General features: G+C 42.9%; 1 protein-coding gene across 1 annotated transcript in view; it reads right to left on the reverse strand.

Annotated features, from left to right (window-relative positions):
• The window catches only part of GPR107 (G protein-coupled receptor 107), a 32,083-nt gene extending 11,665 nt beyond the window's left edge, over nucleotides 1-20,418 (reverse strand). Inside the window, exons 1-14 of the mRNA XM_030961388.1 lie at nucleotides 20,285-20,418; nucleotides 15,468-15,593; nucleotides 14,691-14,741; nucleotides 14,392-14,480; nucleotides 13,558-13,724; nucleotides 11,831-11,865; nucleotides 11,570-11,626; nucleotides 10,670-10,780; nucleotides 9,186-9,319; nucleotides 8,417-8,492; nucleotides 7,372-7,445; nucleotides 6,698-6,815; nucleotides 5,648-5,778; nucleotides 3,855-3,898 (exon numbers count right to left, since the gene is read on the reverse strand). Of these exons, the coding sequence (XP_030817248.1) occupies nucleotides 3,855-3,898; nucleotides 5,648-5,778; nucleotides 6,698-6,815; nucleotides 7,372-7,445; nucleotides 8,417-8,492; nucleotides 9,186-9,319; nucleotides 10,670-10,780; nucleotides 11,570-11,626; nucleotides 11,831-11,865; nucleotides 13,558-13,724; nucleotides 14,392-14,480; nucleotides 14,691-14,741; nucleotides 15,468-15,593; nucleotides 20,285-20,383 (1,312 nt within the window). The 5' untranslated portion in view covers nucleotides 20,384-20,418. The remainder of the gene's footprint in view (nucleotides 1-3,854; nucleotides 3,899-5,647; nucleotides 5,779-6,697; nucleotides 6,816-7,371; nucleotides 7,446-8,416; nucleotides 8,493-9,185; nucleotides 9,320-10,669; nucleotides 10,781-11,569; nucleotides 11,627-11,830; nucleotides 11,866-13,557; nucleotides 13,725-14,391; nucleotides 14,481-14,690; nucleotides 14,742-15,467; nucleotides 15,594-20,284) is intronic.
• Between the last annotated feature and the right edge of the window lie 1,505 nt (nucleotides 20,419-21,923).

Below are 21,923 nucleotides of genomic sequence, written 5' to 3' on the forward strand. Positions count from 1 at the left end.
TGCACCACACAGGACCAGGCCCTTTGTTCACAGCATTTCCATGCCACAGCAGCAGGAAGACACTGAATACTCCAAATGGTTTTTCCTGACATGGGGCAAGCCCAAAAGCATTAATCATCATTTGCCCACTGCACGGAGCACAGGGAATGAATGATGCCTGGGAGCAACAGGCTGCCATGTATTTCCCTAATTCTGCTGCCAACTCTAACTGCAGTGGTCCAGGAAAACAGCAACCCATGATCTGACTGTGCCATGTCACATCTCTCATCACAAACACACAGGTACCAGCAGAACAAACTGCTTTCCAACCCATTCCTCCCTCAAACAACAGGGGATGTGATCACAAGGGTGTGCTATGAGACTTGAGAGGTCCAGTGACCAAAAAACTCAAGAGTTTCAAACAAAAATGATGTATAAATTATAGGTACTCCCTCTCTTTTCTCGACATGCCTGTAAACAAGGTGGTGGCAGTTGAGCAGCTTTGCAGGCTGAGCAATTCTAGGTCAGTTTGCAAGACTGATTTCCTTAAATCTGCAAGACATTTGCAATGTAGATCTACAAATGGACAGAGAGCAAAGGCTCCCCACCTGAAGGAAGATATAGTGACAGATCAAAGGTGTAACTAAGCACTTGCTTAAGTCTGAAGGTGGCGATTTTAAAAGGGGAGGAAAAAAGATTCTAAAAATGGGATGTTTACGCCCACTGCTGTGCAAGATAAGAAGCCTGTGTAGGTCAGATATACTGCTTTAAAGATCACCTTCAAGGGAAAAAAGCAAACAACCAGGCAGCTCAAACTCAGCCATAGCACTGTGCCCTGCCTACTCTTCACAAGCAATCCACAGCATCTCGGTATGTAAGGTCTCCATGGATAACTACGGCTTTAGACCCATTTCTCCACCTTTCCCACTTTGCTTTTCTTTTAAAAATATCTAATCTAGTTTAAATGGCTATTAGCTAGTGATTCCAAATCAGTGCCACTTAGAACAGGCTTTTTTATTAATTGTATGTTGCTAAAACAAAGGCCTATGACAAGCCCAGACTAAAGGTCTGGTAAATCCAAATCTGCTCCATTCCTAATCCAGTCACACTCCAGTCATGGCTGCCACTTGACCCAGGGGACTGCCACCTAATAAACAGGTGGAGAAGCAGCTGGGAGAGAGCATGAAAAACACTCAGGAAACAGCACCAGGATACTGAGCCATGAAGTCCTGGAGTTGTTAGTCCTAACAGATGCAAGGAAGAAATAATAATTTTCTTTAGTACTTTGTCATCAGCAAGGACATCACCAGAACACGCAGTGCCAGGAAAAACAGCTATTGAATGTGTAGAATGTAATTCCCCAATACATCCTATAAGTTAATGAAATCTGTGTGAGAGAAGAGGGAAAGCAGCCCTTGACAATAAATCCCAGCAGGCCAGAGGTAGCCCAGCAGTGTCTGCACACAACCCAGCCAGCTCTAACCATGGAACACAAACTGCATAATGAGAAAATCCAGTAACTTTTACTACTTCAGGAGAAAACCGCCTTTAACTGCAGGGGAAAAAAATGCTTGTGATTTAATAGTAAGCAGTGGTTCTATTTTTTATTCCCATGAGAAGCTGAGACATCGAGCAGCCCCTCAGAAGAACAGGGCCTCCAAAGGAAGCTTACAGAGCATGTGGTTCTAGTGAAGAGAATTCATTGATAAACCTAACATGAATGATTTCACTTTTTTACAGTGCAAATAAATCACTTTTGGTTTTTTCAACCAGCCACACTAGCAGCATGACAGCACTAGGTAACATTCTGCTTCTGGCATCACACTGCCACTCACTTGCTCCCCGTGGGCTCCTTTCAACAGCCTCTAAATAGTCCAACCAGATTGTGTTTCACAAGTGAATCCTAGCACTGCAGCCACAATCTGCTCTCAGCCTGTGCAATGTTTTCCCTGAAAATCTATTCCTTAGCTATTCTTTTATTATCAGTGTAGCATAACAGAGTTGCTAAGTCCCCCTGTATACACAGTTACTGAACTTGCAGATCTGCACAACCAGAGGGCAACACCAGTAGGTAAAGCTGGCAACAGCAGAGGTGACATTCAGCATAAAGAGAATCATCACCCATGGAGAACAACACAAAACACAGGACTAAACCAGACCTTAAGTGCTATTGTGTATAGCACTGACTAGCTGTAAAGACAACACCCAGTTCCTCTCAAATTAACATTTTTTTCCTTCCACATTTTTTACACACCACAGTGCATCCTACAGAACTGCCTGGATTTACTCAAATCTGAATTTCACCTGGTATGAGGGACAGTGGATAGGCTGAGCCTACACACGATCATCCCTGCTATGGCCACCTCACTTCTCTCCTTCTCAGCATGTCTGAGGTTTATCAAACTCCACAGCACCATCTTGTGATAACAACCATGGTAGGTACAGGGAGATCACATGGGGCCACACAGACCTGAAGGCTTTCTGCCTTAATTACATGCATTAATTGCTGTGTGCTCACCACCAGGACAGACAGATCCATGGCCACTCAGCTAAGAACCAGGCCTGACATGTGTGAAGTCCTTGGTTCAGCAGAAAGACTGCTTCAAGGAAATCTGAACTTACCAGGATTTTTAAAGGTAAGAGCATAAATACTCCAGAACATAGGTTCAGTGGACAAGGTAAAACAAATCCATCAATAAATGTCACTGAACCCAAGTGAATGCACTGATAAGAAAGCTACCAATAACATTGATATTACACTTTGATAACTGACTTTTTTAACATTTGCTTCTATTAGAAATGAGTAATTTTCCACCATTAGGTTTGGGGTAGGTAACTTGTAGGGTTGTTATTTGGTGGCTTTTTTAACAGCTTGGAACATCAAGAAAGCATGCTAGGGTGATCACAAGTATTGTTTAAATTTAACACATGGCAGAAAGTGAAGTAATCTGTGCTGCGTATGAGCTAAGTTCAGTACCCAGCCTTACATTTCACCTACAATCAGTGAAGTGCAGAAGTGTCTGTGAAAGCCAAGGGAAAAGGCTGGAAGGACTATCCAGACCTGGCTACAGAATTCCAGAAAGGAGAGCCAAGAGCTGAAGGATAGGACTGAAGTTAAAAGGCTGTTGCCAACAAATGACCTTCTACAGATGAAGCTTTGGAGAGTAAACCACAGAATGACAGAAGATGGAAAAGGCTGCCTGCTTCCAAGGAAGCCAGTGCTGTGCTCCACAGCTTGTATGCAAGGACCTAATCCAGAAGAAATGAGCAGATAAGGCAGGAAAAGCACACTCTACTGCAGCCACGTTTGGCCTTTCCATCCATCAGCTCCTTTTCAGTGCTACAATAAACATAACTCCACTTTCCACAGGCAGCCCTTGGAGCTGCTGCACAAACATGGACAAGTCAGGAACTGTGCTATATTGAATGCCAAGTTATGTTTTGTTTCATAATGAAGTTTATTTCCCTCTGTTCTGTCAGGAATACATTTGTGCAGAAATTGAAATAAGTGGGTCTATTTGGGCTAATAGTCAGCAATTCTGGAACTCATTTCTAGTTCTGTTTCTGAACACTCAAGTGAGGAAAAAATGGCAAATCTGTCAAGATGATTTGCTCTAGATGTCATGTCTAGCTTGAGCACTGAGAGCTGTGCAAGGAGCAGAGAATACACTGCAGTTCTGATAATTAAAGCAATACAGGAAAAAGGTAATTTTCCAAAAGTTATTCCCATAACTGAGCCCACTGAGGAAAAGCAGAGGGGCACTGATACAGTGTAGATGTACAGCCTTAGTTAGGTTTTTACATCAGCATCACGTGTTTGACTCTGGCATTATAACATGTAGCATAAAAGAGGAAAAAGAATACAGATTACTTACCTTTCCCATCTGTTGCTGAAGCCTCTTGCAAATGTCTTATTGACCTGAAAAATAAAAAATAGATTCATGATAAGTTTTACACTCCTCTTTCACAGCAGTTCTCTAGATCACTAATAAGTTTTGTTAGCTCTTTATGGCTGGAGTATGATCCTAATTAACTGTGCTTAGCACTGCACACACTTCACCCACATGCCCCCAGCTCAGGCAGTCAGCTCAAGCACCTCTACTTCCTTGGGATTAAGAAAGCAGATTGCTAAAACCTACTTCAGCCTACAGAAGGCTTTGTGGGAGGGAAGGAGCAGAGTGAGAAACTGGGGCATTTTCCAGCATAATGCTTTCCACTTGTACAATTAAGCTGAGCTACTCTTCAAAGTACTGCCAAGCATTTGGCATCTTACTGCTCTTTTAAGGTCTTTTCATTTAAATAGTTGATTACAGCTTACATATCTACATAGGCAACTTATGTAACAGAAACTACCCTGCTGGAATGTAAATTCAGGGGCCAAGTCTTAGTCACCTTGCTCACATGAGTCATCCCACAAGCTGCAGTGACACTATCCAGAGGAAAAAGGGGCAGGATTTTATGTCAGGGGCTTCACTGCCAGTTTATGTTGGCACCATGGCAATGCAGGAATATTGGTTGCACACCATAAACAGTCACAAGACAGCTCACATTTGTTCTTCAGATACAATTCCTTTATGGAAATAAGTTTTGTACCAACACCTCACTAGGTTGGGCATACAGATCCCACCATTAGGTAGCAAGAACTGTGACTGCAGAAGTCACCTTTATCAGAGGAGATTGAGTCCCTCTGCAATTGAAGTTAATATCCCTCAGCTTTTATTTACCATTGCCAATGCTCCTCAACCTCAGAGCTGAAGCATTTTGACTGGAGCAAGGGAAAGGATACGTGGGTAGAGCAAATTTCTTGGAAAAGATCTCCCAGCCTTGGCAGAAGGCCACCAGGAGTGTGCAGGGGAAGAGAAGGCCAGCTGAAACCCACCTTCACAAGTCAAACTGGAGCTTATTTCCATCTACTGAGCCACACCTCTGAAAAACTCAAGAGTTACACTCTAGATTGATGCCATGCTACGAGACATTTATATAACCTGCATTTCAGAAAAAAATAATGGAGATGCTGGAGAAAAAGAGGAATATTCTGTGTTTACTAAGCAAGGAGCCAGAAGCTCCTTGACATCCTCCTTTAAACCCAGCTGTTTATCCAATTAAGACAAAATGCATTTAGAAGATAAATGTTCTGGCTAACTGGCAAGCAGCAACAATAGTGTTTATCTGAATTATCTGTGTTTTGGTTGAGTTTTATATAACCAACATTATTCCCTGCCAAGTAGAGTGGAAGGAAGGGCGGGGAAATGCTCCCTGTGGGATTATTTCTTATAAACAGTCAAATAAACAGGCAGCTTCTGCTTGAAGGCAGCCCTGATCTCAGACAACACTACTGTTTTGAAATTTAGCAGTCAAGTATCTAATCTCAGTCAGTGAAGTCAAATCCCATTTTTTTCAATTTAGAGAGTCAACACTTCTGCAAAATTCCAAGTCTCAAAAGTACCTACAGCCTGCACAGTGCTGGCCACATTTAAACTGCCACCCACCTTCCCTTACCCCCACTCCAACATCCCCAAAAGGAGCATCTTCCACAGCACTAGACTGAAATGTTAAGGCTGATATAAAAGTTAACAGAATGCCTGACTCCACAGGACCACAGAGCTCTTGTGCTTTGGCAGAGCTGTCAATGGCCTTTAGTTCACGTTTTCCACATCCAGCAACTCACCATACCACTGGGAACAGGATGGCTCCACAGCACAGCAAGTCCACCAGGAAAAGGATTTCTTTCCACAGTCCATACTCAGTTGTCCCCTCCTCTGTTGACTCTATGATAATGTAGGCCACGTTTGCCAGTACCTACACAAGACAAGGTTATGGTTTAGAAACTGCCCAAGGAGCCACTACAGGTGGGCTGCCAATTCAGCAAAAGCCCAGCCAGTACCATCAGTAATTTTTCTGCAGCTCTACATCCAAAAGTCACATGTTCAGCAGCATCTTCATAAGATTTGCAGAAATAAAACTGATGGGAACTTATTCCTGCTGACGTTCAGAAAGTAGTTCTTCTCTTATATACTGTGCCTAATCTACTGCATCAGCTGAGATAAAAAGGAGCAAAACTGACTTATTGAAACACAGACACAGGACTGTGTGGCACATACAGCCAATAGTAAAAACTACATAATGCTAAATCAAGCAGGTAATTCACACTGGTCATTGACCATCTTTTGTACTCCACACCTGAGCTCTGTAAGAGCCTCAAACACTAATGATATATACTTCTGCTAAGGGCTTGCATCTGGAAAGGCAGAAAATCTCTTCTACATACAACAAACAAAAGTGCTGTTCTCCTGTGTACTTCAGTTCCTCAAGTAGGAGACCAGCACTGAGCACCCTGAACCACTGGGAATGTTTCCCTCAGACCCACCAGACCTACAAGTCTTGTTTTTCCCATTGTTTATTTAATTAAGGCATTCAGCAAGCACTTCAGCAGTGACAACTTTAATTCATTTCCTCTACTTATTCAGCACTGTTTTCCAGCTCAGGTTTTGTCACACTCCTTTATAGCCAGTTTTCATTTGCTGAAACTCTTTGATCACTATTATCTCATGCCCAACATGGGAGAACTACAGTAACTTCTGGACTAGGAAAGAGCCATACAAGCAGGCTCATACAAGCAAGAACTACATGGTACTGTGTGAAGCTTTCACAGCCTTTTCCAGTTTGCACGAGCAGCTCTCCCACAAGACAGGAAGTATGAGTACAGCTCAGTCCTCACCTGAAGTGGGATGACAATCATGAAAATTTTTTTGTCTTTATCTGACAGGATGTGTTTAATGAAAGCCCAGCCTGTGCCAATGAGGGCAATAGTGATGAACAGAAGAGCTCCCTTCAGTCTGGAAGAGAAACAGACACTGCAGTGAGAGACTATTTTATCACACTTCCTCTTCTGCCCAGGTTTCTCCCACTGCCAATAAAGCCACAAACCCAAACAAATGCTTCACTATCCATAATTTTGGCAAGCACTTATCCATCCCACAATAATGAAGCAAATGTACTTGCTACAACTCTGTATCACAGAGCAGTATTAGGCTTCATTCACAATATATGCAATCTTTTCCTAGGGGAGTCATCCATTCACCATTGTGAGCAGCAGCAAATAGTGACAGCTGTATCCACTTACCATTCACACCAGGAGCAAATGAGATACTTGAATATTAGTGGGAACAAAGAAAAGTAAAGCATTTGTTATCCTTTTACTCCTCCACCCACAGAAGTGCCAATTCTCTGCAGCTGCCCTCTGTAAGTGGAGCTTTCCCCTTCACACAGGGCTGATTGCTGAGTCTTTGGTACTGTGGTCTGCATGAGAACAAAGATTTCCCACTCTGTACAGGAGGGAGACAGCCCCAGTTGCAATTTCAATCTATCATATCAATCTTCTGACATACTTACAGGTGAGTGATGTAATAAACAACAGCCCAGCCCTCGATGGGGAATCCCTGAGAAGAGATGTAGTGATAGTCGATCTGGAAACAGAAAATACAGCACTTAACAAGCTGCTTTTGACACCCCACCCTCTAAAAACAGGTCTGCTCCACATCCACTGCCACTTTCACTTTCCAGTCAGTGTGTACAAACCCAGCTCTGCCACATTCAGAGAGCACTTCCTCCCAACACATTCTACTTTTGTTTAGCAACAATGAGATCATTTTCCATTTGCTCTATTTCCTAAGTGCTAGTGGATGTATCTTGTACAATCTATATCCTTCCCACACAACTCCCCTGCTTAACTACAGTGAAACAACTGCAGTTGGAACCTATTTTTTCATTCATTTTTTCAGGTTCAGTTACTTTAGGTGACTAGAGGCTTGCTAGTTTAATTTTCACTGGAAGCCAGATTCACTTCATTAGACTCCAAAAATATTTGTAGCAGGAATAACACCGTGGGCATGAAGGTGAAGATCATGGCTGGCACAAATACTGAAGAATTAAATGCTTGCCATTACCTTTGTTCATGAGATATATTTCCAGTGGAAAGTCAATACAATTCAACAGAGACATTATCTATAGAAAGTCTCAGAGCTGATAAGGCGAGGTCTGTTGCCACACACCATAATACTTCCTTGCCTTTAAATTTTACAAACAAGGTTGTCATTTATGAATATTTACTGTAAGTCCTGGAGTTGAAGCAGCAGCACAGCCCAAGCTTTCAGGCCCACTGCAGATGGCCAAAACATTAAAATTTGTGGAATTCACTACCAACCCTTGCTGCTTCAACACTTCAGGCCATGATCTCAATTGTACTTAAAGTCAGAATTTGCTGATGAAAACAAACACTTCTACCAAAGAGCTGCAGTTCAGTTCTAATGCTTCAGTATTAAGACCAGTTCTCCCTCCCACCGTGCTCCCTCCAAAGCACATTTCCCTAACAGCATGTCCTGGATTCCATGTTTCTGCTTCCTAGCTGAACAACTTCAGGCAGAGATGTTGCACGCACCGCGTGGAAGACCAAGGACAACGATTTGGTGAAAGGAAGGGCTGCCATGAGCCAGTGGATCTTAAAGACATCATTTCTGGGAAGAAAAAAAGAAAAGGAAGAGCATTACTTAAAAGGCAGCAGGAAAAATTTCAGTTTCCAAGGATATTTCTTTAAAACCTGTAAATGTCAAGCAGTTGCTTGCAGACTGAGCTGACCATCAGTGTAAAAAGACTCCCCTTAATGATGCAGTCCAAGTTTCTGCCACATCCTGAGCCATATTTCAACTTCATGTTCTAAACCTCTGATTTTTACTGCTTGGGATAATTGAAATTATTAACTAATAAGAATATCCCACATATTTATATAAATATTTATCTCTGAACTGTTAGAAAATTTGCTAAATGTAATTCAAATCACAATCAAGATATTTATGGCTCTATATTGCCATAAGCTGCAATTTCCCAAATAAGGAAAGTGATGATTTTTTTTCATTATTTATTTTCAAAGTCTTCTCCTTTTAACATCAGCTACAGGAATTTCCTGTCTATTTTTTGCCACAGTATGTACCTGAAGAACTTTCAACATAAGATTTGGGAATTTTAGAAAGACAGTCTGCAACACCAATACTGACTGAAACAGTTTTCACATATAAACTATGTGTATTAAGCATACAAACCTGAGCCAGATTTGGCATTTGAGGTGATCAAGTCTGACTGTGAATTGGGCATTACAAGAAGAGGAATGAAATATAAAAAACCAAACAGGGTAGGTCTCTATTTGAACCTACCTGCGTTTCCGAAGTATGTGGATCCATACAGTCCCAGAGAGGAAAAAGAAGAGAGCCATGGAGATGTAAAGTTTTGGCAGTGGGATTTCACCTGCTGAGAGGTAGCTTTCAGGATTCTTTTCCGTAACATCTATCTGAATATTAAAGGTGTGTTACATGCACAGTTGGAAAAAAATTATTTTGTTAAAGCACTGAGTTAACAATTACATTTCGCAATCAAATTCACTCATTTAACATGAGCTTTTCTGAAGGGGTGACTTCTGAGTCTCAGAGAAAAAAAACAAAACCTACTCTTCATCTTTAAGAGTCTCAAAACATTTTGCAAAACTATTCCCACCAGAATAATTCCCTTGGAAAACAATGCTTCAGTTATGAAGCATAATTCAGAAAGGCAATTTTCCCAAAGAATATTTGTTCTCTCTAGCAAACATCACAATTTGCCCACCTCTGATTCAGAAACAATATCTACAATGGGCTGCCACCCTATTTTCCTGTGACTGAGAAAACAGAAGTATTATTTAGCATTCTATTTATACCTCTAAGTGGCTTAGTCATATGTGCTAGGACTTCAATAAAATCATGCATTGAGTCTGGTTTGAAGCACTGAAGCTGTCCTGCATCTCTAAGTACACCCCAGCAGACCAATCATCCACATTTTGTCCTCTTTCCAATTTCTTCAGTGGGTCAAAGTGACCCACACAGCAATTTATGAAAGCTGGTCTTCTAAACCTGTAACTTCAGAAGCAGCTCTGAAGTAGTCTGAGTCAAGTTAGGGCTGTTAAGTTTTATCACCTCTGTGTTCCCTTGCAATAGGCATTACACAAACACATAAAAAGCAGTTCAGGGATTGATGTGGCTGAGGTACCTCAGCCAGTAAGAGGATTCATACCAGACCAGCTCATTATACACCAACATGAACACAGGAAAGGGAAAAAAGAGAAAGACCAAGCTCTGATAGCAAACAAAACCACATAGGAACAAATCCCTGTACATCAAAAGAGATGAGGCATTTGCTAGAACATATTGCCTTTAGGATGTGTATCTAACACCATAAAAACACATCTTTAATTAGGCCAGAAAAAGCAAAAACACTGAATTCAAATACTAACAATTTACATTGCAGCAACAGCCTTAATATCTGCAATCATGTAAAGAGAAAAGTGACTTCTGAGTGCAGCAAAACACAAGCAGCTGATGCAGCTCCCATCTCGTTACAGCATCAGGTCACAACTGTGTAGACTGAACCCAGCCCACATTCAGCCTTCAGATTTTCAGGCATTTCTGCAAAAACAGTATTTTAATTATTTTTACAGTAGTCACTTCTTTCAGAAATGCCACTGCAGAGACTGGCACACAATTCTGAATCACTTCCCACCCCATATGTGCACTCATGTGCAGCGTGTGCTTGGTTACAAGCTGGAGCTGGAAGCTGGATGTTGTAGTCTAAGCTGACAAGTTAATTATCCTTTAGAAGCCATACTCACATCAAGACTAAACAGCTGCTGATCATTAGCTGGCCCTTTCTCGCCAACACACTTATGGAAATACAGGCTGTAGAGACCTTCTTGTTTGTCCGAGCTGATGTTAAAATAGAACTGAAAATAAGGAATAGAGAAGTCAGCATTCTTCTCATTCACAACAGGGTTGCCCTGGTAGGAAGTCATCTCTGCTGAAGCATGAAAGAAGTCAGTCATTTGAGGTCAGCTGGTCCCCTTCAACAAACAGACTGTTCTAGGGATAACAGCACATCTGGAAGTTTCAACAAAACTCCAGATGCAAAATCATTGCACCTGTCTAGGACTATGCACTCTGGTAATCCAAGCCTGTTAAGTGTCAGTGCTTAACTCAGTTCAGCACAGACAAAAGATAACCACAATTATATTATATTTGACATGGCAAAGCATAAAATTTTTATTATACCCACCCTGCAGCTTTTCTGTTCTTCCCCCAACTATGCAAATTGTGATAGCTCTGGAAATGAGATCTGCATCAGATAACAGAATTTCAAATGTGTTTGTAGTAACCAACCATCACAAGTGAACCAGGGTGTTCAAACAAAGCATTAATCTGGCTTCATACAGAGGATCTTCCCCTTGAGTCATCAGTCAGGTCACAGCTATTTGTTATCAGCAATCTGCACTACTATCACAGTAAACTTTAATATGCTGAGGCTCAGAGACTATGATATTTAGAACAGCATCACAACAAAGCCAATTTAAAAGCAGCTCCCACAACTTATAAAGAAAGATTTCCATCACTGATGCTTAGCTCAGTAAATTTTCAGGCAAACTCCTGCTATCAGAGAGACATCTATATCCTAGACTTTCACTTTTCCAAAGTAGGACAGTGAAGGAACTGAGTTTAGACACTGGCAGACAACCTACCTGAAACGAAAAAATTCCATGGACATGGTGTACAGGATGTTGTTGTTCTATTATGTGCTGGGAAAAGGGAAAGAGACCTTTAGATTTTCTAAACAGGTAACTAAAACACTAGGCTACATCAAGCAGACAATCAAATTTGCATTCTGTATATTTACAGTGGAGGCTGAGAGCAATAGCAAATACCCTCCACTTTTCTGCTATGATTCTACTGAAATATCCCCCCAGGGTCTTTGTGAAAGAGAACTCCAGATAGTTTCTTACCTGGGAGGATGTTGTACTTCGTTCGGACTTCTTATCTAGAGATAAAAGTATTAATGGTACATTCAGTGTTAGCATTTAGACATCCTCAGAAACCACCACGTTGTCAATACCTTACTCACACCTTCCTACACTTGTCTGCGTGGCAGTTTCCCAGCTAATTAATCATTGACAGAGATGCTTCCCCAGTCTCTCCTTACTCTCAGAGGACTCTTCCCACAGCCAGCATTCATTTGGAATGCATCTTCAAATGCCAGGATATGATTCCCTATTCTTACACCTCCTACAAAAGTCTACTCCAGAAATCTTTCCAACCTCTCTGGTGAGAGTGACCAGAGACAGGTGATCTAAACCAGATGCAAGCCACAGTTCTGACTTTTTATGTTATCACTGAATACTGTTGATCTCACTGACAAATCTCAATCTGAGCATTAATACATGGCCTGACAAACATATGGAAATCCTAATTTCCATATGAGGAAGGAATAAATTCACAGCTTTCCAGTAAGCTCCCATTAAAAATACAAACAAACAAAACACAAAAGCATAGGTGACCTGCCAGGTCAGCATTTCCTCTGAACTTGAGGTGACAGGAGCCTTCAGTAGAGCAGCATGTCAAGTTCACAGTTTGACTCTACTCCTGTAAGAAGCTTTTCTAACATTAGGTCATTCCTCTCTGCCAGGAAGCAGAAGTTCAAGACCTGAGCTTTGCTTTTGGCTCCCACACCTCAGTGCAGTGTCCACAATCATGCTGCACTTTTTCCACCAGAGAAAGCAAAACTATAGCTGTCAGATCCATCCTATCAGTGCCATCCACCCTTGGGTCTTGACTTGTTACAACAGCTGTCCAAGCTTTTGAATGGTAACAAAGCTGGTGAATGTGACAGGCCAAGACAGACTCAGACTACTCCAGATCAGACTGCTCAGCCAGGAAGGGATAACATGAGCTAATCCCATTAGAGCTGAGATTATAAAATTATTTTGTCTGCTGGTCTGGAAGCCAGACAAAGGCTTGTGCCTCCTGGAAAGATTACAGGGACAATTACTCCTCCCCATAGTTTCTAAGTGATAGGAGTTCAACTCTTTAGACAGACACAGACTCATAGAAATGTAGGTTGGAAAGGACTCCTGAAGACAAATCCAACTTCTGACTCAAAGTGCACCTGGTGTCAGCTGCATCATGCTGGCCCTGGTTTTACTTTGTGAAGCATTTAAAACCACAAAATATGGAGATTGGTTGCACAAATGATCTGCTACAATACTGGAATACCTATTTAGGAAAGATATTTATTTTACTTACTTTCTGTCTTAACATCTCATCTGAGACATCCAAGACTTAACAAAGAGAAACAGACATTGTGTGCCACTACTAAAAACTGCTTGAAATTGTCCTCCTAACCTTTCTTCAACTGGTTGTTGGTGGCCACAAAATTCCCCCTTTAGCCTTCTTTTTGCCAGACAAAAGACAACCAAGTTGTCAACCCCTCCTCAGAGGCACTGAAGGTCTCCAACACTCATTGTCTCTCTGATGGATCAACAGGAGTGGTGAACACAAATCACTGAGCAGGAGACTGCAGCCCCACAGGCAGCTCTGTGCACAGGTTTACACAGGATGTACATTAAGTTCTTGCCCCAGGGGACCCCAGAATGTGACCACAACTCAGTGCTGGATGCACAGCAATGAGGAATCAGCAGTGAGAGCACACACAGGTCAGGTTTAGCTGGCTTACCTTTGTCACCTGTATTTTCACTGGTCTTTGGAGCATTTTTATCAGAATCACTGCTCAGTTCAGAAGTTTTTAGCAGCTTGGTATTTAAGGCAGTACCATTTTCCTCAGATACAAATACAATTTTAGGTAACAAAGAAGCAGCTTCTGAAGAGAACTGTACTTTCACACTAAAGAAACAAAGAGATTTTATTACAAAATGAAAGTAAACCAATATTTTTAAAGAGCCTGTCACAGCCATATAGCCAATAAAGGAAAATCAACTTGTCTTGACTTGTTTTTTGTACCACAAAGAACAGGCAAGAACCAGATCATGACTCACAGCAGAACTGATCAGTGTGGGAAAAGTCACACTCTACACCTCTACATGAAATACAAGAGCAGATGAAGAAAATTAAGTTTCTTCAGCTTTGGTAAGCAGAGTCTCACTAGAAACTATGTTACCACACATGAGCTCTTGCAAAAGGAAGCAATGCAGACTTGAAGATACTTCCATAATAAAAGTCAAGACAAACAATAAAATTTCACACTGAGTGCAAAAGTGACTCAAGACATCAAAGCTCATTAAGATCATTCAGCACAATTAAGGTAGGTTGTTTTTGCCTGCTATCCCTTTACCCCTCCAATATGCAGGAGGGGACCATTTTTGGACCATTTTATACTGCAGATGTTTTACTTTTACACTCACCTCCTCTCAACTGTCATGTAACCCCTTAAAAAAAAAAAACAACCTACAAGCACAGATGCTTTCCAAGCCCCTAAAAAAAAAATCTCAAGTGTGACATTATCTTCAACTGGAGAAGTAACTTTAAAATGTCTTTTACATTCTTTACTCACACTTCATGTTGGATGTCCAGAAGTAAAATTACAACAGAGACATCTGGCTCTGGAGTCTTGTTCAAGATACAATAATCCACTTCTTCATCCTGGTAAGATGAACAAATCACCTCTGAAGTGCCCTCTGGACAAGTTCCCCTCCAGGTAAAGGTTATCATTCCTAGTCCAACAAGTTGTAAATCCATCCTGCCCATGTCTTAAGTCCCCCAATTTTTTTTTTTTATTTCTTCCAGCCATCCCCAGAGTCAGGTAGACTGTGTCCCATCTTAGAAAAGCAAGCTCACTTCCCTTACTCTTACCAGGTAAGTGGAGAAACCATCATTCTTTGTTCGATCCAAGCTGAACCCCACCTAGGAGACAATTGAGAAGAATCTGTCAAATTGAAGCCAAACCAACTGAAGTGAAAAATACTGCTTTCTAAACAAGTTAACCTACATTTAAGGTGGAATTCAGGTATTTTCTCATCACCAAATCAGGCAGAAAAATGTAACAAACTCATCCATATCCACCAAGAAAAAATAAATCATGATTCAAACCCAAACTAAATCTGAAGTATCTTCTGTCTCTGAACATTTTAACTTATTTCAGTATTATTCCACACGTTTTTGCTTGACAAAAATATTTAATACTTTCTAGCAATGAAGAGGTGGAACTGTGCAGCAGAGGAAGAACTCAGGTATGTCATCCAATCTCCATTAAAACCCCTAATGCAATGTGCTATATAACATGTAATATTAGAGTTCTGCTAAAAATAAGACTGTCACTGTCCTGGAAACCTACTGACACAATGATCACAAGCTGAATTGCAATGCAACATGACGCAGTGTGAAAAAACTCATCAGAGGACTGTTAGGAAATTCATGTTCAATGTAAGTTATAGATGTGAGCATTGAGTTCAGCAGAGATACAACAAGTTAAAGGTTTATCCTTACAGCAGAATGGAGAATGCTCAGGGATAAATCTTAAAACACAGACCCCCATCATTGGCTCATGCTGGGGAAGCAAAGCCAACAGCATCATGAGTTTGGATTTGACACCTCAGACAAGTGGAGGGCAATTTCACAGGAGGAACTCACTGATAATCTGTCCTTCTCATCAGGGCTTGGTTCTGGATTCAGGGAAAGGTTGCTGACATTCACACTCATGAAACCATCCTTGAAGAAACCAAAGGTATTCAGGTGCACTTTCTGCCTCACATCATCCTGTTAGAAAGGAAAGCAAGTTTACAAACACATGCAGAGTCATCTGCTGCAGCAAAGGGGAAGCAGGGTGAGTGATTGACATTTGAATATTCATGCAAAATATCTGATTATGCAAATAGCAAATTTCTTTAGGATACCTTCAGATGTAAACAACTATTTCACTGGAATGGACCAACTTTTCCCATAACCTGAACAGCAAGAACTTTAAACAGACATATTTCTGCTTACTGACTTGGTATGCTACTAGGAAATATTCAAGTAAAATTCTGGCATCACTGATTAAACAGCATACAGCAAAATCCCCTAAAGTGACTGCAGATACATCAAGACAGCTATTGTTTGAATTGTGGCTGCTGTCATTGCCACAGACTGAAGAGGAAACAGACTTTGGGGATCTTGCCTAACCAAGAGCTGGGGTTTGGCCAAGTGTTTAGCAAGTGCATTGTCACCACCTCAGATCATCTGTGTTAGGCAGGGTCAGTGTTTGGACAGGCAAACATTAATAGACTGGAAAACTATGTGTGAAAATAAAGTTTTATATATAGTCCCACACCTCCAAATGATTTTTGGCATAAAATAAATAAAAATTAAAATAAATACCAAACCCCAAATTATTTGGATTAGTTTCTCTAGCAGGAAAAATCGAATCCCTTCCTCTGCTCCCAGCTTAGCTGCAGAATAATTTCCTTCCTCTCAGTCTGGCAAGAAAACCATAGCAATTGATCTCTTCTTGTGCCTTGCTCAGCTTATAAAGGTTCAAGTACAGTGAGCTTTAATTTTTTTTAAATAAGGAGGCCACGAAGGACCTCACATGAAAAGTAGCTGACGTCACACACAGCTGCCACATCAGATGACAAAAGGTCACATCCAACGTCTGCAGCTGGTCCTTCAAACCTACTGGGTCATTAATTGGAAGAAAAGCAGAAACAAGGCAACAGAAATCAAAAGGAAAATTTAAAATGGAATCTAAAACATTTGAAATCAAAAAGCAAATTTAAAATGGAATTTAAAACATTTGACAAGTCGGCAATAAAAAAGAAATTAAAATATGTTTCTTCCTCCTGCTTCTTCTAGGAAAAGATAATCAGATTGCAGAATTGTCTAAAAAGAGAAGTGAGCTGCTAAAGGCACAGTGTTCTAGAGACAGGCCTGGAAGACTGAGCTATGAACTGTACAAGTACAAGAAGTTCTCTCCCTCTCTCTATCCCAGTATTGATTTTGACGCCTCTGCACAAAACGTTCCTGACTGGTAAACATCCCTCACTGTAACAGCAGGACACTCATCCTGACACAGCTAACCTGGAATCCAGCTCTAATTAGATCACCCTAATAGAATCAAGTTAACCTGGCAAATAACCAGATGGTTCCCTTGATGCTCAGAAGAGGAAAGAAAAGTTAAGTGCCCCAGGGCTTGCAGCAGATGCTGTGTTTAACAGAGTTTGGAGCTCTGCTGTCTGTGGGTTCTGAGCCATGGAACATGCTGGAAACAGGAGCCTCCCTGGTTCCTCTAACACTGCACTCCATAAACCTCCCAGCCAGCACAGAAAATTCATCCTGGCTCTTTACAGGACACATCAGAGGTATTTAACCCCAAATGGACAGAGGAGAATTTGGGTGACTCTGAGGTGAACACAGTGCCATCCAGACACAAGAGTTTGTACCTTGAAATGTGCCCAGAGGCAGCTGCTCAATCCAGAGCACTTGCAAGAGCTCCTCAGCTCAGCTGAAGTGATTTACTCTGCTAATTTACTGATATGCTCCCCACCACCAGCAGATAATTAATATACAACACACACCACTTTCCTCCCTGGCTTTATCTCAGCTTTGAGTGCTTAGAGTTTACAGATTTAGCTCACAAATCCTTCAGCTTTATGTGATCCCACACACACACACTGTCAGCAGTTGCCACCAAGCAACAGCAAGAGCATCTATTGCTCCACATATTGACAGCCTAAAGACACTGGCTTACTAATGGGGTTGAAAGAACCCAGCTTTTATTTATAATCACTCAACTACTGACTTCAGAAATATTTAAGTTTACAACCAAGGTGAGAAGCCACACAAGTGAATGCTTCAGCCTCCAAGTTTAACACACACATTAATTTAATTGACATAGGATGCATTTAAAATTAAGCCTGCCCTACTGAGAAGAGATGATCTGGGACTCATCACTAACAGCTTACAGTCAAACCAATACCCAAAGTTCTCAAGCTTGTTTCCATAAAAATTCTCCCCAGTTCTTCCACTCCTGTAGGATCAAAAGTGATCCTGCAGTATTTGAATAAGGTTACAGGGAAGTGGAATCCATGATTCTGTAGCTCAGAATGTACAGAAAAATATTCCCCACCATTTTACCCTAAACCTGATTGGGATCACACTGTCAGTGCAGAGAAAGTTCCACTAGACACTGGTAACCCTTACCTGGAAAGAATCTTCTTATTGGTGTGAAACTAACAGGAAGGCTTATAATTTGTGTAAGGCTGAGTGAATTATTGTGAAAGGTAATTTCAGCCTGAGCTATTGAAGTCTGAAACCTATCAACATTAAAAGGCCACAGCATTGAAAACCAGCATCTTCTCTATAATTCCATGTCTGACAAAGGCTTTGTTTTTGGTCAAGAGAAACATTTCAACTGCAGCTACTTCTGCAATCCTCTGAAAATTGTTTCTGTTGGTCCTCTATAACTTCCAATTTTTGTAGGCTTTTTTTGTAGGAGGTAGGTTTTGTTGGTTGAGGTGTTTTGGGTTTTTTAACATATCTCATTAAACTAATGAAGCTGATAATAATTGCTGCTAAGGAGGATCTTCTCTGGCAGGGTCAGTCTAACAGCAAAATTCAAGCAAGTCATTTCTCTACTGCAAAAAAACCACCTATTTTGTACACTTTTTATAAAGATAAAATGCTATTTTTTAGAACTGGAAACTGCTCAGACTGTGGCTTGTTTATCTGACAACAAAAAAGCTTCACATTGGCACAGTAATTACAAAGATACAAGAATGAAGCTATTCTGAATTAAGGAATAACAGCTTGTTTGAGGAAATTTAATATCAAACACTCCCACAAAACTGTGGCCTTTAGCTTGGCTCAGTGTCAATGAACACTTGCAAGCAAAGCAGGAGCCACAGGCAAGAACAGCAGACAGGAGCTTTCATTGTGAAAGGACCCAGTTGCTGGAGCCTGGTGTTTACATAAAGGCTGTAAAGCAGGGGATGAAGGAGGAAGGGAGAGACTGCCCTAACAATAAAGCTCAACTGCTCCAACAATGAAGCTGTTTATACAGCAGGTGGGCAGAGGCATTAACTCACTGCTACTTCTCACAGCAACTTTGCGCTGCATTTTGCACAACACACCTGCAAAACCAAACCCATTCCCCACTCTGACAGGAAAAAAAAACCCAACAGGATTCAGTAATTGAGCCAGGCAGTCCCCAATAGCGACTAAAGTCCACAATGTTTGCTACTGAGATCATTTGCTTGAGGAAAATTGGGAAGTTTTCTACTAAAGGGTAAAGAATCACCCCAGGAGAAATCCTTCAGTGCTCAACTGTTTGTCACAAATCCCTCAAAACAATGATGTAACCAGCACAAGCCCCCTAATTAACTGCTTCAAGAAAAACTTTACCTCTCCTGCAGTACAACAATATTCATGTGGTTGCACTTTAAACAACTACACAGTCTGGAGAATTTCCCACAAGTAAGACATGAACACCTCCAGCAGTCATTGTATCCCAAAGGCTGCAAAGTCCTGGATTCTCCCTAAACTGCTACAACAGCACAGCAAAGCAGGACCCAGCCATTTACCACTTTATTATCCCTTCCAATGTTTCCACTGGCAGAATATTGCATGTTGTTGACAACCAAAACAAAATTTAAATGCTGAAGAGTGAGAGAGCTTTCCATGAACTCTACAGAAGTGCTAAGAGGCATGATCCCAGTGCAGAGCCCCTGTGTCCCACAGCCGTGCAGGGGCTCAGGCACAGCACACCAGGCACAGCACACCAGGCAGAGCACACCAGGCAGAGCACACCTTCACCCTGACCTCCAGCATTCCCCATCAATAACCCTGAACAATGAATGAATTCTTCTCAAACACAGTCCCAGGCTAACACATCACTCCTTCACAGCACACCCGGCAGTCCGTGGAAACAAAACAAAAAGCTGCCAGCATCGCTTTCCTCAGTCTCTACCAATGGCTCGGTTAGTGCAAAGCAGCTACAGCCAAACACCCTTCGGAGCGACCAGGACACTGCAGAAAAGGAAACTCAACCAAAATTCACTTTCAGAAAGCTCTCCTCAGCCCACGTTCGGCCCTCTCTTATCTCATGGCTTTTCCCGGAACGTGAGGCAGCTGTACCCTCACACTGCTGCGGCTCGGGGCCCCTCACGCTTTACCCGCGACTCAAACAGGCGGCCGGAAAAAGCGGGACGGGACTTGGGGGACGCGGGCAGAGGGAGCGGGAGGATAACGGCAAAAGCAGAACAAGGCGGGCCCCGGGCGGGCTGAGGCGCAGGGGGAGAGCTCAGAGGGAGGCGAAGAGAAAGAAGGTTCGGGGCACGCAGCAGAACGGAGAGAGAGACGTGGGGAGACCAATCCCGGCCCGCGGGAGGTGCGCGGGGCCGGGCCGGCCTCACCGCTCCCCTCAGGGCACCCGGGGGCCGAGCCAGCGGGGCCGGGGGCGGCGCAGACCTTACTTTGAGGGTGAGGTGATGGACGCGGGCGCGGGCCGGGCCCGCGCGGAGCAGCAGCAGCAGCAGCAGCCCCAGCACGGCCCCAGCGCCGCGGGCCGCCATCTTTGTTCCAGCGTCAGCGTCCCCCGCGCGCCACTTCCGGGTCAGGCGAGTCACGTGTCGGGCGGGGCGCGTCACGTGACCGCGGTGGGCGGGGCCGGGTCCTGTCAGGGAGTCACGGAGGGGTTGGGGATGGGGGGAGCTGAGGGCTCGGGCTGTGCCACCCCCTGCCCGGGCAGGGACACCTCCCGCTGCTCCAGGGGGCCCCAAAACCCGTCCAGCCCGGCCGGGAACGCTTCCCGGGGAGCAGCCTCGCCTTCTTTGAGCGACCTGTGCCAAAGCCTCACCGCCCTCCCGGGGAAGAATTTCCTCCCAATATTCAGCCTGAATTTTCCCCCTTTCGGTTTGAACCCACTCTCCCTTGTCCTGTCACTACAGTTCCTGCCGAAGAGTCCCTCTCCGGCTTCTGTAGCCCCTTGAGATTCTGGCAGTTGCTGTCAGGTTTTCCCACAGCCTTCTCCAGGCTGAGCAGCCCCATCTCCCTCAGCCTTTCCCCATGGGGAAGGCGCTTCCCGCCCTTTTCTCTCCCCCTGAGGCCCTGCTGGGTTTCCCCTGCCCACAGGCTGCTCCCCACGATGCCCCCCAGGCCGGATCAGCCCCTCAGTGAGGGCCATGGCAGCCCCCAGGCCCTGGGCTGGTCCCTCCCCTGCCCTGGGACCCCCTTGGCACAGGGGTCCCCCCCCGGGTGCTGGGTCCCCCCATGGCTGTGGGGCTCAGAGGGGGACAGTGGCCAAAATGAACCCCCTGAGCCTCCCTCAGATCAGCCTCTGTGGGGTGACACCAAAAAAGAAAACCCCAAAAAAGAGTGAAGCTCTTCCTACCTCAGCCCTGCAGCATCGTCCACAGGGAGATGTGGGATGGTTGTTTACAGGGAGGGGTGAAGTGGTTGTTTCCAGCTCAGCCGTGGATCTACCAGCAAGTTCCAGCTTCTTCCTGGGAGCTATGGCAACAGCAGACGTCTGAACATCAGGTAGTCCAAACAACAGGAAAATTGCTTTTCTATTTAAAGCCAGGGTTAAAGTATTGATTTTGAATATAGCCAGAAAAATATGTGACAAACAAAGGGATTTCTGCTGCTTTACAGGATTAGTTTTGCACCTATTTAAAATATTTTGCACCTATTTAAACTAGTAGTTGTAGTCACATTTACAAATAAAACAAAAAGGAGATTGGGCCTGGTTTCCATGACTTGTTGCTCAAAATGAAAATAACAGAAGAAGCAAAGTGAAGATGAATAGGGACGATTAAAATGGCTTTTTGGTTGGCACATTGCTAAAGAAAAAAAAATTGGAAGACTATGCAATGGGAAGCCATCAATGTCAATAAATCTGATTTTTCAGTGAAGAGCCTTGTGCTTTCAGCTCCCAAAATTCAGACATTTTCCCTTTCAATGTGAGGAGTAACAGCTGTACAAGTTCTGTTGTCTAGAGACAGGTAAAGAACTGGACTGGACCAGGCAAGTGAGGGTGAAAAGGGAGAAAAAAATCAATGGCCTTGACCTTTATTTTATCAAGATTTTGTAGCATGTCCCATCTTTATTTAG

Source organism: Camarhynchus parvulus, chromosome 17 (genome assembly GCF_901933205.1).
Source record: "Camarhynchus parvulus chromosome 17, STF_HiC, whole genome shotgun sequence".
Taxonomy (NCBI): Eukaryota; Metazoa; Chordata; class Aves; order Passeriformes; family Thraupidae; genus Camarhynchus; species Camarhynchus parvulus.